This window comes from Felis catus, chromosome B2, assembly GCF_018350175.1.
Source record: "Felis catus isolate Fca126 chromosome B2, F.catus_Fca126_mat1.0, whole genome shotgun sequence".
NCBI lineage: Eukaryota > Metazoa > Chordata > Mammalia > Carnivora > Felidae > Felis > Felis catus.
In genome coordinates, this window is record NC_058372.1 from 73,338,330 (window position 1) to 73,364,038 (window position 25,709).

At 36.5% G+C, this 25,709-nt stretch overlaps 1 protein-coding gene and 1 non-coding gene across 2 annotated transcripts in view; one reads left to right on the forward strand and one right to left on the reverse strand.

Moving 5' to 3' along the window:
- The window catches only part of LOC123385745, a 131,931-nt gene extending 107,811 nt beyond the window's left edge, over positions 1–24,120 (forward strand). The window contains exon 5 of the mRNA XM_045058656.1: positions 19,341–24,120. Coding sequence (XP_044914591.1) covers positions 19,341–19,373 — 33 coding nt within the window. The 3' untranslated portion in view covers positions 19,374–24,120. The remainder of the gene's footprint in view (positions 1–19,340) is intronic.
- LOC111560739 lies at positions 4,133–4,239 on the reverse strand. Its single transcript, XR_002742713.1, has one exon. It is a non-coding gene; the product is annotated as a U6 spliceosomal RNA (small nuclear RNA).
- Positions 24,121–25,709: the final 1,589 nt, after the last annotated feature.

Consider the following 25,709-nt stretch of genomic DNA (forward strand, 5'->3'; position numbering starts at 1 on the left):
ATATATATATATATCAGGGAAGGATGTGGGATAAATAGGAGGAAAGCTTTATTTAAAAAGGACTATTTTTTCTGGCCAATTTTCAATCTCATCTAAATTCCTAAGAAAAGAAGATGTCTTCTGTGGAACTGCTACTTTGTAGACAGTTTCTGCTGTGATTTCAGAACAGCATAGTGATTTAGGGTGTTTACTCTGAAATCAAAGTTACTGAGTTGCTGTTTCTGCTCCACCACTTACTAGGTATTTGACAGAGAACAAATTATTTAACTGTTCAGTTTTTGTGATCTGGTCCATAGAATGGGAATAATGTGGAATAGTTATGAAGGTTCAATGAGTTAATACATAAAGTGCTTAGGACAGAGTAATTGCTCAGTAAGTTTTGCTTATTACTTTCAGATATATTGCACATTAAAAAAAAAACACCTTTATTTGGCATGGCAAGTACTTTAATCTTCTTTGCTATGTTTGAAAATAAAAGATGCTTAAAGTAAAAAGAGAAAGAAAAAAAAAGAATTCTACTAGCTGCAGAAGAAACCAGATTTTAAATTTTTTTATTCAACTTTTTATTTTATTTTTGGGACAGAGAGAGAGAGAGAGCATGAACGGGGGAGGGGCAGAGAGAGAGGGAGACACAGAATCGGAAGCAGGTTCCAGGCTCTGAGCCATCAGCCCAGAGCCCGACGCGGGGCTCGAACTCACAGACCGCGAGATCGTGACGTGGCTGAAGTCGGACGCCCAACCGACTGCGCCACCCAGGCACCCCTAAATCTTACTTAGAATTGAAAAGGAAGACTCCTGATAAGAGAAGACCTAGTCATGCCAGAAGAAAAAATTGCCCATGAAACTTTTTCTTTCATGCTCATGAAACTTGAACTATTGCTAACAGAGGCCACCTTGGGAAAGCAGGATCCTGCAGGCATTGGTGTAGATGCAGTCCTTTTGGAGAACAGCCCAGGGATACAAATCAAAACTAGCCAGCTTTCATTCTCTGTAACTTAGTGAGCAATTCTTGGGAACCTAAGTTCTAATAAATTAGTCAGGAGGGGAATAATCTCTATCATGTTCATAAAAATGGTAATTGTAATATTATGTATAATCATGAAAAAGTAAGAAATGACCTAAATATCTCATGAGAGAATGTCTTATTGATGAAATATTGTATCATTAATAAACTCGTACATATAACTTTAGCAGTATAAAAAATAAAGCTTAATATTAAGAGAAATGGGGGCTTAAAAGTGTATATACCGTATTACTGTAACTGTGCAAACACATATTTATAGGTATTTTATGTGATTATATAATTACAGGCAATAAGGGAATTGGGAGAAAACAACTGGGTTTTGTCTGGAGCAATCGAGTAAAATTTCTTTGAATTGTTCTATATTGGTGTTTAAAGCATAATACAAAATTAAAACACAAACACATATGAAATATAGTGCTAAAACTAATCAAGGAATTTATGTTTTAACAAACTGATAGTTTATAGATGGATTTCATTAATTCTTGGAGGATTTTTTACTGCCTTAACACTATTCGTAAAACAATGTGCATTTCATTTGTGTGATAGGATACCTATGTTATGACTTGGCAGGTTTGAAGTGAGAAAATATTTTGTTAATTGTTCAACAGTTAATAACTATAAAGATTGGGAGGCAGAGTAGAAACCAAGATTATTAAACACCTACTATGCAATATGTAAGTTTTAAAAAATTTGACTTTTCATTGGAAATTCTACAAGAAAATTATGATTAATAATACCAAAGTACAAAAATTTATCCAATACCACTCTGGTCAGGCTGAATGCTAGCCACTAGGAATTTCATAAAACCACAAATGTACACTGAAAAGAGTATGTGTTCAGTCATAAATGGATCCTGAATTCCCTCACTGCTAACTTACTTCAGCAACAGATTTCAGCCTCATTCTCAGAAACATGACCTGGCAAAGCACACCTGAGCTGGGTAGACCCAAGGATTGGACAAGCCATCTCATGGCAGAAACCAGCAAAAGACCAACATGAGACCAAGTGACTCCTCCTCCCAATATCAAGGGAAATCATAAGGATAAACAGACACCATCTTGGGAAGGAAGAAAAGAAAGAGAGAAGCCACCATAATAAGGACTCAAACTTAAAACTCATAGGAATATTTACCTCAAAAAGAGATCTGAAATCTAAACAGACTATAAACTAGAGGAAGCAGAGAAACTATTAGCTGACAATACTTATCTCTTTCCTTGCCACCCAGAGGAGTACAGTGGGGGTGAGGTGTTTATAGGAACATTAGATAGGTGATAGAAAATAGGACAAATTCTCTTTGTTTAAGCTGCATATGAATACCTTTGTACATTGTAGGGTGGTCCTAAAGCAGAAAATACATTTTACTATTCTACTTCTCCCACATTAGAAATTAGGACATTTGGTTTTACAAGAAATGACACTGGATGAATAAATCATAAGAGTTGAATGGAGCAAAGAAGTGTCCTAATTCATCATCCTGATTTAAGGTAGACTCACATAATTCAGCCCATAAACCTTTAGCCTGGGGACCTGAAGCATTTATAGTGGGATTTGCTCTTGGTCTGTTGTGGTGAGGAGGCAGAACAGTCAGTCACTCTCCACCAAGCCTATCCTTTCCTTTCTTTCCTTCCATTTTGACTTGCAGGCAATTTTATTATTATTATTATTTATACTATTAATAAATTTCTGCCCTTCCTCTCCACTCCTCATAGGAGGGACTGATATCCTCCTGGGTCTGAAGTGCCAAGAGGTGCAAGCAGTTACTAGAACTTAGTGACAGAGGGCAGAGACGGAGAGACCATGTGGAAAAGGCTGTTGGCAAGAGCTTGGCCTACAGTAGACAGATGCAGCCTACCCACAGTGAACTCATCCTTGAGCTCCATAACTGGCATCAGAGGATAAGGGAGTCTATTAATGCAGGTCAGACTCTTGGAGAAATGGCAGGGTAGAGCCTGGATCTGAAGAAGCAAATAAACAAGATACAAAAATAATTGGGATTGATCCCTCAACTTCAGGGTGATGGCTACCGCTAATCCATAGGCACCTCTCTATGTAAATTGGAAAAATGTAAATTGTAATGGATGTTGGACTCAGATTTATTAGTACACATAACTGTGCTTTTGTGAGAATTATGAAAAGACTATCCTTCTTCCAGGAAATATAGCCCAATGCCAGAGTGCAAAGCTTGGAAAACAGATAGTGGGCTGGATTCCAGTCCCCATTGACCCCCCTTGGCTGAGCAATCTAACCAAGAATACCAGGAGTCAACCCTAATTGATGTGAGCCAACTTAAGTAAAGACATCCTTGTCAGAGCTATTGGTTCAGTGGTGGGTGCAGAGCCTAGCCCAAGCCAATCTGCATCTGACTATCCCCTGATTATAGCCAGTGGTTCAAGGGCAGGCACATGTCTTGATAGAAATGAAGTTCAGGACTTTAAGTCTGTGACTGCTCAAGAAGTTCTTTCCCCTACCCCAGAAATAAATGAGGAAGCATGTGGCCCTGGGAGATTATAAATCATAATGGAAGCCAGCCTAAAATGAGCTTGATGCCTAGAGAGAGAAAATGGAGAAAATCATCCAGAACTCTCATAATATCACAGCGTCAGAGTCAGATTATGCCTGAAGTCTGTACTTTTCAATTGCATTAGTTAATAAATCTCCTTCAGTTTTTAAGCTAGATAGAATTGGGTTTTCTTTTGCTTGCAAACAGAGACTTATAGTTCTTCTTGCCCTCCCATTCGGACAATGTAGGTTTTTTCAACTTCTTCATTTCCCAACCATTTGGGACCAGGAAAAAAAAAATCTATTCAACCCAAACTGCATCTTCAGCTCAAACCAGATTGATTTTCTTTTTTTTTCTTCAATATATGAAATTTATTGTCAAATTGGTTTCCATACAACACCCAGTGCTCATCCCAAAAGGTGCCCTCCTCAATACCCATCACCCACCCTTCCCTCCCTCCCACCCTCCATCAACCCTCAGTTCTCAGTTTTTAAGAGTCTCTTATGCTTTGGCTCTCTCCCACTCTAACCTCTTTTTTTTTTTTTTCCTTCCCCTCCTCCATGGGCTTCTGTTAAGTTTCTCAGGATCCACATAAGAGTGAAAACATATAAAATATGGAATGCTTCACGAATTTGCGTGTCATCCTTGTGCAGGGGCCATGCTAATCTTCTCTGTATCGTTCCAATTTTAGTATATGTGCTGCCGAAGCGAGCACAAACCAGATTGATTTTCAACCATTTCTATATCTCTGCCCTTATTCTTATTTACTTAAAAGTGCCTCCAAAATTCTTTTGTACATCCCAAGTCATGTTTTCTTTCTGACACAATCCTTAGCATAATTGCTATTGAAATATCTTTTATATCATCTATTGTAACAATTATATTTGCATTTGTACACATTGCCTCCTCTGATACCTACCCAATGTATCTTTTTCATACCCACAGTTGGATTTTCTTTTGGTTTTTGCATATTTTGCATTTAGCTTTCTTGCACACAAGTGTGAAGCTATAATAGCTTATTAGAGATACTGCTATAAGAAGAAATAAAAAACAAAACTGAAGTATAGCAACTCAAGAATTGGTCAGTTTTAACTATCAAGAGCTATAGTACAAAAATAGATTAAAATGTGGCAGCCCTAATCTCTGTAGTGATCAGAGCTTGTCTGACTCCTTACAACAACCTTTTAACCAGCTTCCCTATACGTGATCTTGACTTCACCTGCATGCCACCCTCAAGAAGTTAACAATTACCTTCCTGATTGGAGAGGAACTGGCATATAATAAAGCTTCAGTAGACATTGGTACGGTTCTTGCTTTACAGAATTGTGTTCAGGGATTTCTGCTTTCCTTACTTTCTCTTCCATGCCTTACAGTTTACTTTCCAGCATCTTCTTAACACAAGTGTTTTTTCTACCTGTGTCCTTTCTACATTTCCCTCCTCTACCTGAAATGTTTTTTCAGCCTGTCTTCCATAAACTTCCCAGCTTTACTTGGGCAATTCCTATTCAGGTTTAAGTCTGTCTTTTTTTTTTTTTTTTAAACATTTATTCATTTTTGAGAGACAGAGACAGAGTGCAAGTGAGGGTGGGGCAGAGAGAGGGAGACACAGAATCCAAAGCAGGCTCCAGGCTCTGAGCTGTCAGCACAGAGCCCAATTTGGGGTTCGCATTCACAAACTGTGAGATCATGACCTGAGCTGAAATCAAGAGTCGGACGCTTAACCGACTGAGCCACCCAGGCACCTCTTAAGTCTTTCTCACCTGTCACCCACTCCAGGAAAGCTTCCCCTTTCACTCTTCTGGAAGTTGCTCTTCCTTTGTGATCTCTTTTTTGTTCTCCCCTTTAATCTGCCATGCATATGTATTTATACATGGACTTGCCTGTTAGATTGAGCTTCATGACAACGGGGACCATTTCTTACTTCATTTTGTATCTCTATGACCATCAGAGAGAAAGAGCCAGGCTCTAAAGGGAATCCACATACAAAAGAACGTTTTTATCTCCTTAACAGTTAAGAAACCAACAACATAAGAATCTCATAAATATGGCTGAGTCAACTCAGAAAATTTTTGCATTCAAGTTAGACATTGAGTTGCTGTTAATTATGAACTGAGTAGGATTGACAATTTGAAAGTCAAACAAAATTTTCAATTAACATTTAAAACTGTAAGTAGCATTTTTGTTTTTCTAGATACCATCGTAAACAGTTTTTTCCAATAGCTCACTAATCATATTCCAAATACTTTGGGCTACTGCTATGATGGTACCTTCAAAAAGAACCAGCAGAGACAAAAAAACAAACAAACAAAACAAAACAACTATTGCAAAGCATACTTTAAAAATATGTCATAGAAAAATTGTTGGTGAAAAGAGGTTAATTCCAAATTCTGAGGGGCTTTATTCCAAGCTGCTTGGCTCTCATCTTCGTTCAGCAGGAACGAAGGGAATTTAAAAGTGCAATTAAAAGGCATTCTGATTTTTCTTAGGATGAAGTCTTTCTAATTGAAACCTGTCAAGAAACTCTCTCTTCCTTTTTGAAACCATGTAAAGAATATAACTTGCTTGCCCAAGGGTTTTGACCCAGCTGGCAATGAGTCTTCCTATCACCCAGACTGTTAATAATGTTAGACAGACTGGGCCCTGGACCAAAATGAGTGTCCACGATGAGGCCAGGCATGGCACATGGTCACTGTGTGGGGACCATGCAGTCTAGCAGCAGTCATGGTTGATCAGCTCAACTAGGGAGATATGAGGGGGAGGGGGACCTAACTGATCTGGCAGGCCAGCTGAAGCTGGAATCCTTCATGAACTAGGAAAACTGTTGCTGGCCTTAGGGTATAGGTGGCCCTGTATATGGGTAAAGAGCACAGTATCTGACAGAGAAAATAATGCAATGGTAGCTGTGACAGAGAAAGTTTTTTTCAGAATAGAGGCAGTCAACCCTGTTTTTTTATAAATAACTAGACCCTGGAGCAAAGGGAAGGAGCCCCAAAAGCCCCATAGCCAATTGTCAGAGACCAGCTTGAGAGTAAAGAGAATACTGAAGGATGATGAACCACTGAGGCAAAAGAATGAAAGGACCAAGACTGCCACAGGGCTTAAGGCAGAGACATTGAAAACTGACCAAAACCACATTATTCTCTCTCTGATTAGTTATGTGTGTGCCCAAGATCACTAAGAAAGCATGCATATAATTTTCCTAGAATGCCACTTTGATTCCTTTCAATTAATTACCCTTTTATTTCTAAAACTCCGTGTTAAAGTTACTAGAAGTTGTTAAGAGAGAGAAGAGATGCCAATTTATTTATGATATATTGTCAGCTACAAGATGTAGACTGATTATAGAAATATTAAAGAAAAAAAGACTGTCTTAGAACCTATAAAATATTGTACCTAGGTTCTATCAGTTCATTTCATGGTAGTGTTTGGATGAACATTAACTTGAATGAGTCATCTAGGATGCCATGTACCCTAAAAACGTTCCCTACTGATGCCTAAACAGACGTCAACCCAGATGGGACTTTGATGTACCGGTAAAGTATATAAAATTATGTCAAACAGGAAAAACCTTTTTTAAAGAGGGCATGGGATATATTTTTTTTTTAATCCAAGCATCACACAGTGTTTAATTCTTGCCCCTAGAGAAATTAAATTTGGATGAAGTTATTATGACTTGTTCCCAATCCTTTTCTTTGAAGTTACTCAGTTTATTTTTGTGATACTCTTTACTATTACCATCACCATTGCTTTCATTTTGCAGTCTCTTAGAATTGCTGACAATCCAAGCCAATGGCCCTCACCCTAACTGCACATCAGAATTACCTGAGAAACTTTTGAAAAAATATACACCTAAATTTCAAAAGCTTAATGACATACTCTTTTGGCTAGACCGTGGAGAAAATCTCAAACATTGTTGGTGGAAATTTAAAAAATCATTCACCCCCTATGGAGAAGAGTTTGGAAATATCTATCAAAATGCCTTTTGACCCAGAAATCTGACTTATAAGAATTTACCCCAAGGTATACTGCTATAATTATGAAAAAATAAAAAAAAGTTTTCACTGTTGTAAATTATTATTTGTCATGGCAAAAATTGGAAACCACCCAAGTCTATCCATAGGGGCTGGTTGAACGAACCCTGCTATGCCCAGACACAATACAGCACTGTTTTACAGTAGAGCTATATAAAAAGAATGAGGATCACCCCTGAGAATGAATATGGAGTGGAAAAAAGCAAGGTGCCAAAGAATGTGCTGTTTTTTATATATCTACACCTACATAAATACATAGTTGTTTATTTTTTCTTTTTTAAATATATTTTTAAGTTTATTTTCAGAGAGAAAGCATGAGTGGGGAAGGGACAGACAGAGAGAGAGAGAGAGAGGGAGAGAGAATTCCAATCAGACTCCACACTGTCAGCACAGAACCCAAAGCAGGGCTCAAACCCACCAACCATGAGATCATGACCTCAACCAAAGTCAGACGCTTAACCAACTGAGCTACCCAGTCTCCCCTATAGTTGTTTATTTTGACCAAAAAAATAAAAACAAAAAACAAAAACAAAAAATAGAAAGGATAGATCAAAAGAATATATGTGGTTCCCTATCTGGGGTCAGCAGGAGAAGGAAGGGAGTAGTGACAGGAATTGGAAGGTACATGAGGCTTCTCTGAGTACAACGTTTTTATAGTTGTGGAAGTTTTGAGCCCTGGCAATATTTCATATTTTCAAAAATAAAATTATATCAATAATAATGAAAAAACCTAAAATTTAATTCAAAGAGAAACAAATGAGCTCAGTTTTATGTTACAATGATAACACAACTTTTAAATAACTCTTGAACACATTTCTCTGACTGTATACCCTTAATGAGATATTTTCAAGGTAAAAAGAACAATAATATCATGAACATTACTTAGTAGGATTGTTGTTGATTCTTAAAACTATTCTTTTGTGTGTACTGTAGGATAAAACAAATGAGTAAATATATTGGTGGTTTAAGATTCAGGGTTCTCATTGTGGGAGAAGCAATGTATAAATATGGAATGGGGAAGGTAAGGAGAAGCCCTGAAGTGTGGATTTTTAGTGGAGTTGTCATCATGAACTTATGATTTTAAAAATATTTTTAATTTTTTTGAGGAACCTCCACACTGTTTTCCAGAGTGGCTGCACCAGTTTGCATTCCCACCAACAATGCAAAAGTAGGTGATGGGCATTGAGGAGAGCACCTGTTGGGATGAGCACTGGGTGTTGTATGGAAACCAATTGGACAATAAATTTCATATAAAAAAAAGAAAGAAAATAATAATAATATTTTTATCTCAGATAAATATATTATATCTCAGATATATTTCCTATCTCAGTCAACCAAAGGGGCTCAGAAACAATTTCACCCAGAGGAAATGAACATTTTAGTACCAACATCTTGGTTTTAAAACACCTATGTTCACTATTGAACAGAACCAGTTTTCCCTGGAGAAATGGTTGATTCCAGTTCAGAGACAGAGAACATACAAAGTGAGCCTGGAACATCTTATGTGAGAAAACAAAATAGTGTCCAGAAAATCATAAGTACACGTCAAAAGAACAAGGCAGCAAGTATGAAGGGCCAAATGGATTTTAATGGATTTTAAAAATCCACGAGTACATGGAGGTATTGGAGGAGGGAATCTTTTCTTCACAAAAGATGCCAGCTAATAAATGTAGGAGGAAAATAAAATTAGGAAATTACTGTTTTGCAGTCTCCAGTGTGGCTCAGACAAGGGTCATCAATGCATGCTGAAAGTCCTGCTGGAAGTGTGTTCGATATAATATTAACACAGTATCAAAATATCATCCCATACATTATTTATTAATTATAAAGGGAAGAGGACACTTTTAAAATAAAAAAAAAAAAATTGGTAGACATAATCTTAACCTAGTGACCAAACTTAGCACAAAACTAGCATGTGTTATGTCCTGGAGTGACGCAACGGGATGGGCACAATAGAACCTGTGTAGTATTCTTACTGAAAAGGTTTAACCTGACTCTAATCGTGAGAATAAGATTCAGACACGTTCCACAAAACAATTACCCTAAACTCTTCAAAAATGGCAATTTCATGAAAGGTATAACATAGGTAGAAAAACGCTTTGCACTAAAAAATTCTAAAAAACAGGACAACTAAATACAAGGTGTGCAATCTGTGATTGGAGTCCAGATTTTTTTAATTAGCCAAAAAGTTCATTACTAAAAAATAAAACAGGCAAAAAATTACTGGAACAATTGAGACAATTTGAATATGGACTGGTCATCATATTCACTGGAGTATAAATCTTTTAAATTTTTTCCTTTACAGGCACCTGGGTTTCTCAGTTGGTTAAGTGTCCAACTGTGGCTCAGGTCATGATCTCATGGTTTGTGGGTTCAAGCTCTGCATCAGGCTCTGTGCTGATAGTTCAGCTTGGAGCCTGAGGTCTGCTTCAGATTCTGTGTCTCCCTCTCACTCTCTGCCCCTCCCCCATTTGCCCTCTGTCTCTTTCTCTCTCTCAAAAATAAATAAAAATTTTTTAAAAAATAAAATAAATCTTTTCTTTTAGAACTCAAATGATATGATTTGTGTGCAATGGGTATCAAAGTTTCAATGATCAAACATTAATATTTAAACATATAGCTATTCTACAGCATTTCATTTAATACTTTTAACACTGGTTAGAGTGTTTTATATCATAATGAAAATATAGTTTCAAGTGTAGAGATTGTTTTACATTTGGTAAACATAAAAGCTGAGGCTTATATGATTTTTCCGTTTCTCTCTCTGCCCAATCAACTTAGAATAATTGTTTTACAGCTAGTCAACCACATAAAAACTCACCACAGAAAGCAAATTAAAAAGTAACTACAGCCAATAAACCAAAGAAGAAATTAAATTGAAACAATTCATGCATATGGACAAGGGCCTTGACTTTTTAATCATTCTTTTCCTGTAATAATTAGCACAAGGCCTTTTATAGGACTGGTGCTTGTCATAGCTCGACTCAGCCAGTTAACTAACGGTACAGGGTACAACATGGGGATACAATTTCCAGGACATGGAATACAACAGAAAAGCACTAATGATGACTAGAGCACAGAAGAGAGCTCCCAGTGATAGATACTACATCCCAAAGTGTGGGTCAAGCATGATAAAGACTTGGTGCTCAACTGCCCCCCTTTTTTTGTATACCTTCGGCAGACATCAGTTTTTCATTGCCATATTGTTTCCCGTTGTCTCGCTATCTCTTTCAGTCTACCACTTTTCAAAGTCACCACAAATAATAAATAAAAAATGCATTTCATATGAAATTTTAAAAAAGACTGCAGTTCGAAAATTCTCTTGTGTCAGATTAGGCTAGAGTTGCAAGCGGAGGAGGGGCCATATTCCCACAGCTTTGGGAGGAAGCTTGCCAGGCTGTCAACCAGACAGGGATGAACAATGCTCAGTAACTTTCAATTAGAAAGTTAACTAAAGTATGGAAGAGCAGCAAAAAACAGTTTCCTTCTACATTGCAGAACATATCATGTCCTCAAAACATAATATGCCAAATGCTTGTCTGGTTGCAAACTGAGTAAGAGCAAGAGGGCTGCTCCCATTTCAAAAAGGCAAGCTACTGATTGGGATAACAGAAAGTGAGTCTGAACCAGATGGCTACAAAGAAGTTTTCCTGGGGCTTGGTGGTATCTGCTAACCTGTGGTGTTTGAAATACCTTCAACGGAATTCTTGATTGTGGTTTCCCTGACTCCTTTATAAATAACACCCATGCTTTTCCACTCTGAAATTCTACCATTATCAATTTTCTTTCAAAACTAGTCTTTCAAGAACAAGATAGGGCATACAGTAAAGCAGTTTGAAATTACATGTAAAATGACATGTTTTTGAGAAATGTGTATGCAGCACTTTTTGTTTGCAAAATATTTTTTATTGCAAACATTCTATCTAATAATTCTTCCTAGTTATTCAGGGTCTGGCTCACCCTTAAATTACCTATGTGAAAAACAAGACAGGTAAATTTGATTTGAGTTAGCTGAACTTTGCATGCCTCCTAGCCAATGGAAATTGAAAAAGCTTGCACAAATTATGCAGTAAAATCAATCATCCAGTCATGATTAAAACCTTCAGCCTCTAAAGCTGTAGCTCAACTCATTGAACCATTCAGCCTTCATAAGGATTTTATTACTTTGTAATATATTCATTTTTTCTTGAAAAAATTAAAGTCTGCCTTTCAGCTTCCATGGTAAAGTGTATAGTTGTCAAAATTACAGTTGTTGACTATTTGAGAAATAATGAGACCATTTATTTGCCTGTGTCTTCTCTCTTTTATATTCCTGATGTTGCCATCTTTTTTCTCACAACTTTTAAATATAAACATGCCCAAGATTTTTCAATTTTATGAACTCTCCTGATTCTATGACCCCATCGATGTATTACTTTATTATTCCTTCTCATTTCAGTCAAACTTCACAGTCTTAATTCTGGCACTACCCAATAACTTTTCAATCCACTGAACTTTACTCTGTGCCCCAACCAATCAACTGATAAGTTATGTTCAAGTGTATCAATAGATCTCCATCTTGAATAACTAAAACTTTATACCAATTGCTGTACAGCATAGCGCCTATAGAATTGTACTGTAATGTGCACTTTAAAACTTGTTAATAGAGAAGCCCCTGGATGGCTCAGTCAGTTAAATGTCTCACTCTTGATTTCAGCTCTGGTCATGATCTCACAGTTCATGAGATAGAGCCCCACTTCCAGCTCTGCACTGTCAGCACGGAGACTACTTGGGATTCTCTCTCCCTCTTTCTTTGCCCCTCCTGGTTCGCTCCTGGGCCCTCACTCTCTCAAAATAAAAAAATAAACATGAAAAAAAAATTGTTAGTAGAGTAAATCTCATGCCAAGGTTGTTTTTTTTTTAACTAAAAAACAATAAAATAAAGAGTTACAAATAAGTTGAGAGGTGACAGATATTACCTTGATGGTACCGATGTCTTCCCAGGCATATACACATGCCCAAACCCCTAAAATCATATACATTAAAAATGTGAAAATTTTCATATATCGGTTATACTCACTAGAGCTGTTTGGGAGAAGTATATCTTATAATCTTAATTATTTCCGACTCCAAACGGCACTTTAAGACTTCATTCATCTTTCTGGATCTGACTGATGCATCAGACTTTGTTGAGTTCTCTTTCTTGGCTCTCTATTTTTGCTTCTGTCCATTCCTTTTTTCTCTCTTTCATGAACTCTGTCTGATCTGTATCTCTTCAAAATGTTGGAGTTTCTGACTTCTATCCCTGGTCCACTGCTTTTCTTATGGTAGAGCTTCTCTTTGGACTGTCCTCCACTCTCAGGATCTTAACTATCTCCTGTATGCTAGTGATTTCCAAAACTAGATCCCTATCCATGATCTTTCCTCCAGATTTCAGACTTATATTTACAAATACCTGTTAGACATTTACAATCTTGTGAAATCCACTAATATTCAAAGTACAATTTACCCTCAATCCTGCTCCTTTTATATTTCATGTCACTTATTGAATTCATATTTACCAAATCTTAAATCTGAGAGCTTTGCCAGCCTTCTTGCCCTTACCTTCCATATTCAATTAATCAACAAGTCCCTGAAATTATATGTCTTAAATATTCATTAATCTTCTCTTCTCTGCATCTACTATCACTAACATAGTTTAGTTGTTTCTGATCATTTTAATTCTGTTCTAGTTGAGTTTCTTGTTTCTAGTCTTGACTTCTTCAAATTTGTTCAGTGCACTAAAGCCACAGTAACCAATGTAAAACAAAATATGACAACCATTCCCCTTCTTACAGTCCAAAAGTTTCCCTATGGCTTACAGAATAAAGTCCAAGCTTATAAGGGTGGCAAAAAGGACTTTTATAACCTGGCTTTAATCTACCATTGCCAAAAAAGATGCCTGCTTCACAATTTATTTAGCAATACCAAATGTTTATAATTTCCCATCCACATGGAACATTATCAGGCTTTACCTCTTGGTTCTGTCTGGACCACTCTTCTGGTCTTTACCGTGTAGCAATCATTAGTACCATTCACCACTATTTCGAAATATTCTCCTCTGGTACATGTAGGATTGTACTCCCTACGCCACTGAAGTTAGCCACAATCACATGATTTGGCCAGTGAAAAGTGAGTAAAAAATGTGTGTCACATCAAAGCATAAGCCATTATGGAGCAAATGTATGATTTTCTATCTTTCTTCCTCCTGTCATGGCAACTAGCAACATTCCAGATGATAGACTGTCAGTTTCAGTCCCTGAGTAAGGAAAATGTCCTGAGATGGACATGAAACATAAGGGAGCAATGATCCTGTGTTGTTTTCAGCCCTTAAGAATTTTGAGATATTTACCACTGCAGCATATTCTAACCTATCCTGATACATACTTATTCTAATTTTTTTAATCTAATTATTACTATGCTTCAAATTTTACTTGGTTATTACTTCCTTTCAGAAAGTTTTTCTTGAATTTCTAGGGTATTTCCTTAACTACCAAGTGAGAACAATAGAGCTCCTGTAGGTTTAAAAGAATTAATTCACATGAAATACTTAAAATGCTAATTATCTAGATGTTAGCTTAATAATATGTGCCTATTTATGTGGTTGCTATTATGCCATAACTGTGTCAGTTACCTGATTTCCATTTCTTTCTATTTTTTATTTTATGTATATACATAACTCCTATATCCTTTATAAAAGAGCAATCTAGCCAATATATATCCCCAAATATCTTTCTTTATTAAAATGCCAACATTATAATTGCCAGTTTCAGGACTAGTTATGTCCAGAATAAAAAACGAGATGGTGTAGACACTGTAGTCAGGCTCCAGCTACACTGGATAGCCAAGGTTTTTCATGCAGCTAGTATCTCTGAGCTTTAATTTCTTCAACTGTAATATAGAAATAGTAATGTGCAAAGTTTTTTGGGAGGAGGAGGATTGAAGTAAATCACACATATATAGAATTTAACATATCTGGTACATAGTAATTTTTCAATATGTGATTATCATTACGAGTTACTGTTATGCTTATCATCCATCATCACTAATTCTGTGGACAGGCTGTTGTTCTGGGGCTGAATAGGTTGTAACTTTGCCTTGCCTCCACTAAAATTTTAAGACTATGAGTTATCAAAGAGCAGGTATCCCCATTGCATTTTATTTATCCAGAATGCCACATATTTAGCTCAGTAAATATATATATTCAATTCAGCTGACATTTTAAGCAGATATCTTGCTTACTAACCCAAACTCATAAGATAAGTCATCATGTTGAAGACAAAGTTAGGGTTATATTTGGAGATGGCACAAATCCCAGTTCTCTCGCAGCTGGGAGACAGCCACCATTGGCATGCTACTGGTACAAAAAATTGCCCCTTCATCTGACCTGTAGGGAGTTGCCAACCATGATGTTGCTGATTGTTCACAAATACTGAGCACACATTTGTATCAGGAGAAATGAGTGTGTCTTCTGGACAATGAGATACTGGAGTACCTTATCTGCAAGGTTCAGCTGGCTGGAGAATTCAAAACATCTGGAGGTTGAAATCTCTGCTCCCCTTTTAAGGTGTGGCAACAAAGGCAAACTGCCTGAAAGTGTTTGTTGAGCTCTATATGAAGGCAACCAGTGGAATGACAGACAAAAGACTATATTATAAATTGAGGAATTCTGTCACTTACCACAGAAAACCTCATGGAAATAAATAGTATAGAAATTTGAGAATTGGGGAAACTGGCTATAAAAGTATAATATATTTTGTCTGTATTTCATGCTTTATTTTCAGCACGGAGTGGGAACATGGGTGCTTTAAAACAATTTATAGAAACACGATAACCTGCAGACCAACCACAATGAGGAGGGAAGAAAAAAAGAGAAACATTCTCAGAATAATTAGATGCAGTTCAGTAAACCACACAGAAAAATTCATCCGTAGGTTCTGACAAACTAGTATTGAACGAAGAGAATTTGTGATTATATTTCCATGCCACGTGGTTCAGATAAAGAAATCCTTATGATTAAAGTCATGTAAATATTATGACAGTCAACTGGAAAACAGATGATTTGTCCTTTTTGATGTGATGTCTAACTTGTTCAGTTTGCCCTTTGGATACTGTAGTCATTGAAGGTATCTCAAAGATACCTGCAGAAAAGAAAACCAACGACCAGCCTTCATCCTACACAGTGAAGATATGCCATTTGGCAAGATGCCAGCCCCCCAGACCACACCAGCACTTTGGCATATGACAATGACAATGCTGTAGACAATAAGCAGCTGAGCATCGAGTCCTGAAGAGTCCATGTGATCTTCGTGTTCTGCTTCCTTGTGCAAAGCACATTCATCTTTTACCTACCTGATCACACATAGGATCTAATTAAAGTAGCTAGCATGAAGACTTTGGATTTTATGAAAATGTGTGCATTAGCTAAAATAAATACATGCATGCATTAATTCTTTTAAAGTACCTTATTCTTTGTCTAGTTTGCATTTTGTTTATTTTGTCAGGCACAAGAAAAATTCTTTTTGGCCAAAAAAAGAAGTATTCAAAAAAAAAAAAAAGAAGAAAAAGAAACAGTTGCTAGAACATTTTATTCAGATCTCTTCCTGAAACTTTATCTGGAAAGTCATATTAGAAAACATAACACATAATCTGCTAAAAATTTTAAAAGTGGGAATTTTTATTATCAATCCTGGTGTTCTGACCAAAACTTTCTCTTCTACCTCTAAGGGCCAAATTCTGCATTGACAAATGTTTTTATTTGACAAATGCTTTTATTCATGGTTGATAAAGTTATTCCAATATTTTAGGAATTGGATGACTTTTTGGTTCATAATGATTTTGTGGGAAATGGTATTTGTGAAGAGAGTGGTGAACTGATATCTAATTTCTCCAGTGTGTGTGTGTGTGTGTGTGTGTGTGTGTGTGTGTTTCTGGCTTAAACAATTAAATTTTGTTGGCACCATAGAAATGGTTTATTCTTTAAAAACTTTTTAATGTTTATGTATTTTTGAGAGGCAGAGTGTGAGTGGGGGAGGGGCAGAGAGAGAGAGAGAGAGAGAGAGAGAGAGAGAGAGAGACACAAAATACTAAGCAGGCTCCAGGCTCTGAGCTATCAGCACAGAGCCCAACCCCAGGCTGGAACTCACCAACTGTGAGATCATGACCTGAGCTGAAGTCAGATTCTTAACCTATTGAGCCACCCAGGAGCCCCAGAAATGGTTGATTCTTACATATATTGCTTAATGTGGCAGAATGGAAGAGGGAAAAAAAAAGATGCTGGACTTCAAAATTAAACCAGGAATTGAATTCTAACACAACCTCTTACTAGTTGCTTGAAAGCTATATAACTACTCAGAAATCTGGTTTCCTGTCCTTTCCTCCCCCTCCCCCTCCCTCTCCTTCCCTTCTTTCTTCCTTCCTTCCCTTCCCTTCCTCTTTCCTTTCCTTTGCCCCTCTTTCTCTTTTCTTCTTCCCTGCCTCTCTCCTGCTACCTCCCTCTCTTTCTCCCTCCCTCCCTCCCTCTCTTCCTTTCTTCTTTCTTTCCTCTCTCTTCTTTTCTCCCTATCTATCTATTATCTCTCTAAGCTATCTAGAACTATCTACATTAAAAGAGTATTGGGAGGAATAAACACATGAGAGCACACTGAACCTTGCCTGGAATGTAGTAGGCCCTATATAACATTAGTTTCTGTTCATTTCACCATTTTGCCATCTGAGAAGCCCCAATTTGCTGATGAACAGAACATCTAAGTAGGCTTTTCACACTTTGACATGCATCAGAATCACCTGTAAGTCTTGTTAAACACAGATTCCTGAGCCTTACTCACTCACCTTGGGGTAGGCCTGAAAATTTGTATTTCTTTTTCTTTTTTTTCTTTTAAAGCACCTGTTTTAAGAAGCACTCCAGTTAATTCTTTTTTTTTTTTTTAACATTTATTTATTTTTGAGAAAGAGAGAGACAGAGCATGAGCAGGAGAGAGGCAGAGAGAGAGGGAGACACAGAATCCAAAGCAGGCTCCAGGCTCTGACCTGTCAGCACAGAGCCCAATGCAGGGCTCGAACCCAGTAACCATGAGATCATGACCTGAGCCAAAGTCAGACGCTTAACTGACTGAGCCACCCAGGTGCCCCAAGAGTTTGTATTTCTAAAAATACCCAGGCAATGCTGGTGCTTCTGGTCCATGGACACAATTTAAGTGTCATTGATCATTCTAACAGATGGCAAACAAGTTTTATCTCTTGGGCCACCTCCAATTGATTGGTGTGCTCTGTTGAGTTTTGAGGCCATGTTAGGCCAGAAGATTGTGTCTTTTAAGTGCTGAATATTTAACATCTCTACCCTCCCTGCAGTAACTTTTTTCTTCTTACCACTTTCCCATCTCTCAGTCAAAATGCTAAATCAACATCAAACTCCAGCAACCTGAAATCATCTGACCAATCCTCATACACAATCAGCACAATTCAGATTTGCTTCATCCACTTCCTGGTACCAAACCTCCTTTCAAACCCAAAGACACCTATGGACAGTCAGAGATGAATGCCCACATATGTCTATCAGCCACATAGAATGCATAAAGTCCATAAAAATAAGTAATAACAATAAAACAAATTAAAAATAAGTGTAACTTATCTGACTATGGGCCAGACCCTAAGATAAATGCTTTCATAAACATTATTTTATTTAATTCTCCCAGAAATTCTATGAAATAAATATTTATATCCCATTTTAGAAATTAAAAAATGATGCTTATAAGAGTTTTCCTAAGGTCATCCAGAAAGTATGTTAGATATTTCTAATCCCAAAGGCTGTGTTTTTAATCCCTATAGAAGTAGGAAGCGAGAATACTGAAACATTTTCTCTGGTTGTTAGGAAAAACCTGTTGTCCTTTTGGGGTTAGGATTTAGGTTTTTTTGTTTGTTTGTTTTTAATGGGTGAAATCCATCATTTTAATGTCATATTTAAGTGAAGTACTGAATGCCCATGTAAATGGAGTTGTATGCAATTAAAAAGTCATCTTTCCTAAATATAAATCTGTATATGTGCTCTTGCCTAGTATTCTTTAGTAGTATTCTTTGTTATCAACTGTTGTTATTACAGAAGTACCTCATGTAAAAATTAACACATCTTAACTCAGGTCTGATGATTCTTGTTTATCCCAGTTTCTAAATTTAATAATGCATATTCAATGCTTGGTTAGGCTTTAATATTAAAATCTCCTTACTTTTTACTTGTAAGGCACCAGGGTGATTTTTGATTAAAGATTTCTTGCTTCTGCATGTTCATTATCAAATTAATTTAATTTATGTATATCCATGCATGATTCATTCCTTATTTTTAAGAAAAAGCATATTTAAAGTGGGTCTGTTTATTGGTGAATTACATGCATGCTAGAAATAATTTGATATGACTGATTAATAAGCAAAGGACTACTATAAAAATCATCCCCTCAAAGCTCTAGAGAATTTAGTTTGTGGTAAAAGCAGGAGTTGCCCCTCCCCTTGCCCCACTGGGTGTTATGTTTATAAGATTGGATAATCAAAGCCATTTTAAAATGTCATTCATTCTATTCCTTTTATGTTTGGAAAACTTCTCTGAAATAACATATTTGTTTGTGTTGATAGAAATTAATTTGGCACTTGCAAATGTTGCTTCAAGGATAGTACTATCAGTTGTTTTTAAGGTTTCTTATTCTTTAGGACAGCTCATACTGCCATGAGCACCATGAAGGGAAATAGCTTGGTATTTGTTTTTCTCTGCACCTTACAGAGCTGCTTTGAGATCAAAGAGATTCCTGTGTGAGAAGGAGGTCCACGGAGTACAGGGTGAACAGGCAGCTGATGCCAAACAGGCAGGGGAGTCTGATTGTGGAGACCAACTTTCAAGTCACCAAAAATATCAGCTGACTTACAGAAGTAGGAATCACAGAATTGTAGAGCTTGGAAACCCAATGGTACATAAGAGAAAACCTAATCTGACATCTTTATCTCATAATTAATTTTATTGAAGGAGAGAAAGCATCCCAAGGCCATAAAGCCAACTGCAAAAAAAAAAAAAAAAAAAAAGTTAAAATAATCACAAATAATGCTACCAGAAATCCTGAGAGTCTTAGCCCAAACCATGATTTTCCAGAATAAAAATTAAGTGACACATTCATCATTAAGCACCCACATGTAGGTGGGGAAGAGCTTCAAGACACTGTGGAGGAAGAAAACCAAGAGTGAAGAGTCCTTTGCAAAAAAGTGGAAATTAGTTTTATCATCTTACTCCATTTACTTATGTCTACAAACTCTTAAGAATGAATTAGAGAAACATTTGCTGAAAAAGTGAAAAACTCCTTTGGACTAGGACATCTTTTGTTATGTTTAGGAACAGCTTTGACCAAAGTTTGATTTCCATGGTGACTTCCAAGAAGTTAGATTCAACAGGGGACCTACAAAGAGATGACTCTGATCATAAGAAGAGAAGCACTAATACAGGATCCTGTATGAAAAGACTGGGAGGACACAAAGGAGAAATTTTGCCCACTCTGCACTCTGGCCCATGATGTGATATCCAGCACTAACTGTGGTACCATCCTGGCTTAATCACAAGACTTATAAGGTTGAAACCATGATTCTAAAATAGACCTTATATAAGCAAATCTACTATAGAATTTGGGTCTACAAAGGAGGATAAATATAGTAATACAGTGTAAAGCTGCAAGTTAATACACACACACTAGCAAATAATGTCCCCAGAATTAACTCAAAATTTTACTGAAGGAAACTTAAGTTGTCGTATTTATCAGTACAATGAGTAAATGTTTGCCTTCTTTGTCAATAGGTAGTAAAGGTACTTAAATAGTATAGGTACCTGTTTACTTATTAGGCTGGTGTTGATTCCCTTGTTGCTCTGGGAGATGGTTAAAGTTGATTTCACACTCTAGCCAAAAGGCTTCATATCTCTACTTTGGGAGGAGCGGATGGCTTCTATTGCTGAAAGCCAAGGTGTTCTCTATGTGATCAGGCCCTGCCTGTGTGTTTGTTTAAAGCATTTCTAGCAGTGTTGGTGTTACTCTAAGTAACCAGGAATTGTTTTCTTTTTTGGATATCGTAACACATTTACACTGGCATTCATGACAGTATTCAGGAGGAAGAAATGATAATATGAGATTAGCAGCTAGGTGATTTGCTATGTATCCTAGGTGGACTATTGACTATTTCCTGAACATACAAGCTCTTTCATGCCTATGTTAATTGCACACTCCATCTTAGCTGCTTAGAATACCCTTTCTTTCCCAACAGTGCATTCCTAGCCACCCTGAAGACTCAATTTTCTTTATCTTTTGTATTAGAGAATACTATATGTATAGCATTACAGATTGCTTTTCTCATCTAACAATACATTTAGGAGACTCTATACTCCATCATTCTATATCAGCATATATAGATGTATTTTTAATAATCCACTGCCAGTTTCTCTTGGGTCACATAACATAATCTGTTTAACCAACCACTTACTGAAGGATATTAGTTGTGTCTGCTGTGTGAAATTACACAAAAGGCTTCAAAGATCCTGATTTTGTATGTATGTATCTTTGAATGCATGTGAGCATATAGCTAGAAATTACTGGGTTAAAGAGCATATTTATTTTAAATTAAAAGAATGCGTCTTTTATAGTTATCCCTGTTAAACTTCACTTTGTTTGTCTCGACCATTCTGCCAGCTGGTTTTGAGTGGTTCACTGCATTAAACCACCCCTCTCCCCAGCCTTGTGCTTATGCCCTTCCATAAAGTACAGCATTGTCTTCTTAGTCCAAGTTTCTGGTCACAGTGTGCAGTGTGTGCATTGACCAGGGCCTGTCTGCCCATCCTGACAATATCCCATGGGGCCTCTTAGTCCTGGGCTTGTTACAGAGGCTCAGTTTCCTATGTCTGAGCTCTGAAACATGCTTAGAAGAACTCTCCTGCAAAGACACTGTAAACGGGGACGTTTCTGCCATATTTAAATGAGTGTTGCTCACCCACCTCACACCACTCATCCTGCCTTCTCGTAGTTGTTTTTGTCAGCTGTATAATCAATCCTGGTGACTCATATCTTAACTACTGAGGGAAAGAAGATGAAGGAAAAGCTCAGAGAAACAGGTTCCTGATTTAGCATATAAAATCTACTGACTAAATGAACAGAAGTTCCGGGTTTGTTTTCCATCAACTAATATACTTAAATGTTACAAAATCATCTGATTTATCAGATACATTCACAGAAAGTTTCTTTTTTTTCTTCTTTCCTTTAAAATGGTAAATTTGGCTCCATAGCTCAGGGGTTAGAGCACTGGTCTTGTAAAATAGTAAATTTAATTATTGAAAAACAAACCCGACCACTGGTTGACCTAACTCAATCCCCATTGCCCTTCGTTTCATTTCTTATTATGCTCATCTTATTTTCATCTGCAGATGACTAAAATTTATTCAAATTCCTTAGCCTATCCATCCAGATCTTTTCCCCAGATCTTTTTAATCATGAACACTGCCTACACATACCCACAGAACTATGTCTCAGGGCATGAGATGTCCACACTCCTCTTCAGAGGACAAAAGGGCGGGGTAGGCAGGAAGGGATAGACTTCTTTCAAATCACAGCATGTCTAGACTTATACCCAAATACATTGGTTCATGATAAAGTAGTAAGTAGGACTTTTGTGGAAAAATATATGGTAGAGAAAACAACACAGAAGCTTACATCCTTTGAAAATTGGACATAGCATAGGGTTTAGGAATTGTCTAGCCACAGGTTGTTTACATGTGGTCTGAGCATTTTCTTAATGTGATCCTGTACTTAACTGTATATAGGTTCAGCCAGAAAAGAGAAAGATGAACATCAAAGTTGTTGCAATGCCAGAAGAAAATTACAGGGTGTTTCCATGTTTGAAAGATCACTAGTTTTCACTATTCGTTTAGGGCAATGAATTATCCATAAATAAAAACCTTAAAGACCTCTGACCAAAAACATATACTGTGTTTACAGAAAGTACAAGTTTAATGAGTAGGAGCTCCTATCACAAAAGATCAAGTGTACTCAATTAGGAAAAAAGAATTAGAGGAACTAAAGACATTGAAGTAGTTTTGGAAACATTCTGCCAACACATTCTAGAGGTGTTTTCTTTTTTTCCCCAATATTGATTTATTACTATTACAAAATAAAACACTAAAAAGGTTTTAATAACTAATTTTATTTAGAAATATTTGTGGGGTGCCTGGCTGAGTCAGTTGATAGAGCATGCAACTCTTGATCTTGGGGCTGAAGGTTCGAACCCCATGTTGGGTGCAGAGATTATTTAAAAAGGTTTGTAACTAATAATGACTTCCACTTATTGCTTGCTTACTCTGTGCCAGGAACCATACTTATAAGTTTACATGCATCATCCCATATGAACCTCACAACAGTCCTGTTTATTGGTCAGCACAGGTTCTGTAGCTATGACAAATAAACCCATATATCTCAACACAATTAACAACATGCAAGTTTATTCTGATGAAATTCGGGTCAGGTAACTTTCAAGGGTGGATCTTCTCCTTCCAGATCACTTCAACAGGGAACAGTTAAAGATTGCACAATAGCAAGAAAATTCTTTGGACTAGAAGTGACATAGATCACTCACTTTTTTTCACACCTCATTGGCCAGAATGAAGTCATATGTCCAGACATAGCTGCAAAGGAGCTTGGAAATGTAAAGAAGTACATGAATATTTTGTAAGCAGTAAGTGTCTTTCATATTCTATAAAGTAGACATTATCTCCATCTCATAGATGAAGAAAGTGAAGCATTTCCATACATTCTAAGCTAAGGGAAGTAAATCTGGAATTCAAACCCTAAACTCCAACCAGCTGCTCAGCTCTGGGAGCCATTTTTGTTTTGCAAATGGTGATACAATGCCTTATTCATCTTTTTATAAATTCTATATACTGACAAATCAGTAAATGAATTGAATATAGATATAATATGGCTTTTCCATGAATTAAGTCATGTAATTATTTCTTAACTCCTTAATTACATTATAATTGACAGAGTCCCATACTTGTTATCTCTACAATCCGAGAACACAGAACTCACAATGAAAGTTCATTAAATATGTGTTAGTTGACTGAAACCCATTTTTAGCTTCCCATTAGTACTTTCAGTTTTGGCTTGATATTTGCATTTTTACCTTGTGATAGCAGAAGAATAAATAAAGACAAAGTCCTTTCAAGAAAAAAAAGAGATTTATTTATTTTCATTTTTCTTGGCTTGCTTGATTTTTAATTCAGATAAAACAGCAATTTAAAAATTACTAAAAGCTGACACATACCATAGAGTAGCAGAAAAGGAAACATTGCTTCCAGTCAGTCATCATGATTTGGCTATTGTATTCTTTTTAACACATTATTTTCTATTTCTAGGATAGTTATGATTTTACATGAGTTTTTACCAAATTTCTTTCTCTGCCTTTCCATATTTTTAAAAATTTTCTAGGGGCGCCTGGGTGGCGCAGTCGGTTGAGCGTCCGACTTCAGCCAGGTCACAATCTCGTGGTCCGTGAGTTCGAGCCCCGCGTCGGGCTCTGGGCTGATGGCTCAGAGCCTGGAGCCAGTTTCCGATTCTGTGTCTCCCTCTCTCTCTGCCCCTCCCCCGTTCATGCTCTGTCTCTCTCTGTCCCAAAAATAAATAAAAACGTTGAAAAAAAATTTTTAAAAAAAAAAAAAGAAGAAAAAAAAATTTTTCTATCCGTTTTATTATTCTTGTATCCTCCTATTTTGTTTTTTTTTTCATTTCTTCTATTCTCTGCTATATTATCTTTTATATTTTAAAATAATATTCAGTCTAGTGTTTATACGCTTCTTCATTCTTTTTTTTCCTAATTGTTCCTCTCAACTGTCCAGAAGTTTTTATTTTACAGCTTCAACAGGACTTCTTTGTACCCCCAAATAACACTCTCCTTGGCACCAACACACAGTTAAGTATCACTTATGGATTTAACAGGTGACATCAACTTTTTATAATGTCTTTCCCAATGAATGTTCATTTTCTTTATTTTGTCCAAGTTCCTATGATGCTTTTTTGTTCTGTCCTTTCAAGAGATCATACATTTTTTTCTAACATCTCATCTTTAATTATTTAATACCTTTATCATCCTGTTTATTTGATGGTTTTGTCACTCATTTTCTGTATAACATCTATATAATTTATGTGTTAATGAACAAGTGCTCTTAATGCTTTTTCAATTATGTCTACTTGTATGATTTCATCTATTTGTACTTAAGCGCTTTAAATAAAACAACCAGGTAATCAAATCTGCTTGAACATAGTTTGTTTTGTTGATATTGCTGTTTTTATAATCAAACATGAATAAAATTAAAGACAGCAAGTATTTCATGATTAATGTATTTTTAACTAATGAGCTATTTTCTTTTGTTTTAATTAATTTATTTTTAAATTTACATCCAAGTTAGTTAGCATATAGTGCTATAATGATTTCAGTAGTAGATTCCTGTGATTCATCTCCTATGTATAACACTCAGTGCTCATCCCAACAAGTGTCCTCTCTAATGCCCCTTTCCCATTTAGGCCATCCCCCACCCACAACCCCTCCTGTTTTGTTTTCTGTATTTAAGATTTCTAATTCCATTCTATTGTGGTCAGAGGACATTCTTTATATAATTTCAATCCTTTGTATTTTATTGAGTGTTGCGTTATAGTGCAACATATGATTTAACCTGGAGAATGTTCCTTATGAACTGGAGAAGAATATATATTCTGTTGTTTTGCAGTGAAGTTTTCTATGGATGCCCTTTAGGTCCTTTTGGTCTATGATATTGTTCAAGTTTTCTATTTCCTCCCAGATCATCTGTCTAGTTGTTCTATTATGGAAATTCGGATATTGAAATCTGTAATTATTATTATTGAATTGTTTATTTCTTCCTTCAATCCTGCCACTTTTTTGCATCATATATTTGGGGGCCCTGTTGTTGAATATTCATTCATATCGGATAGTTTTTCAACGTTAAAAAAAAGTCTCTTATGTTTTTTTCCCTCCTTGTCCCCCTCTTTATTTTTGCTTCCCTTCCCTTATGTTCATCTATTTTGTATATTAAATTCCTCATATGAGTGAAGTGTCATAT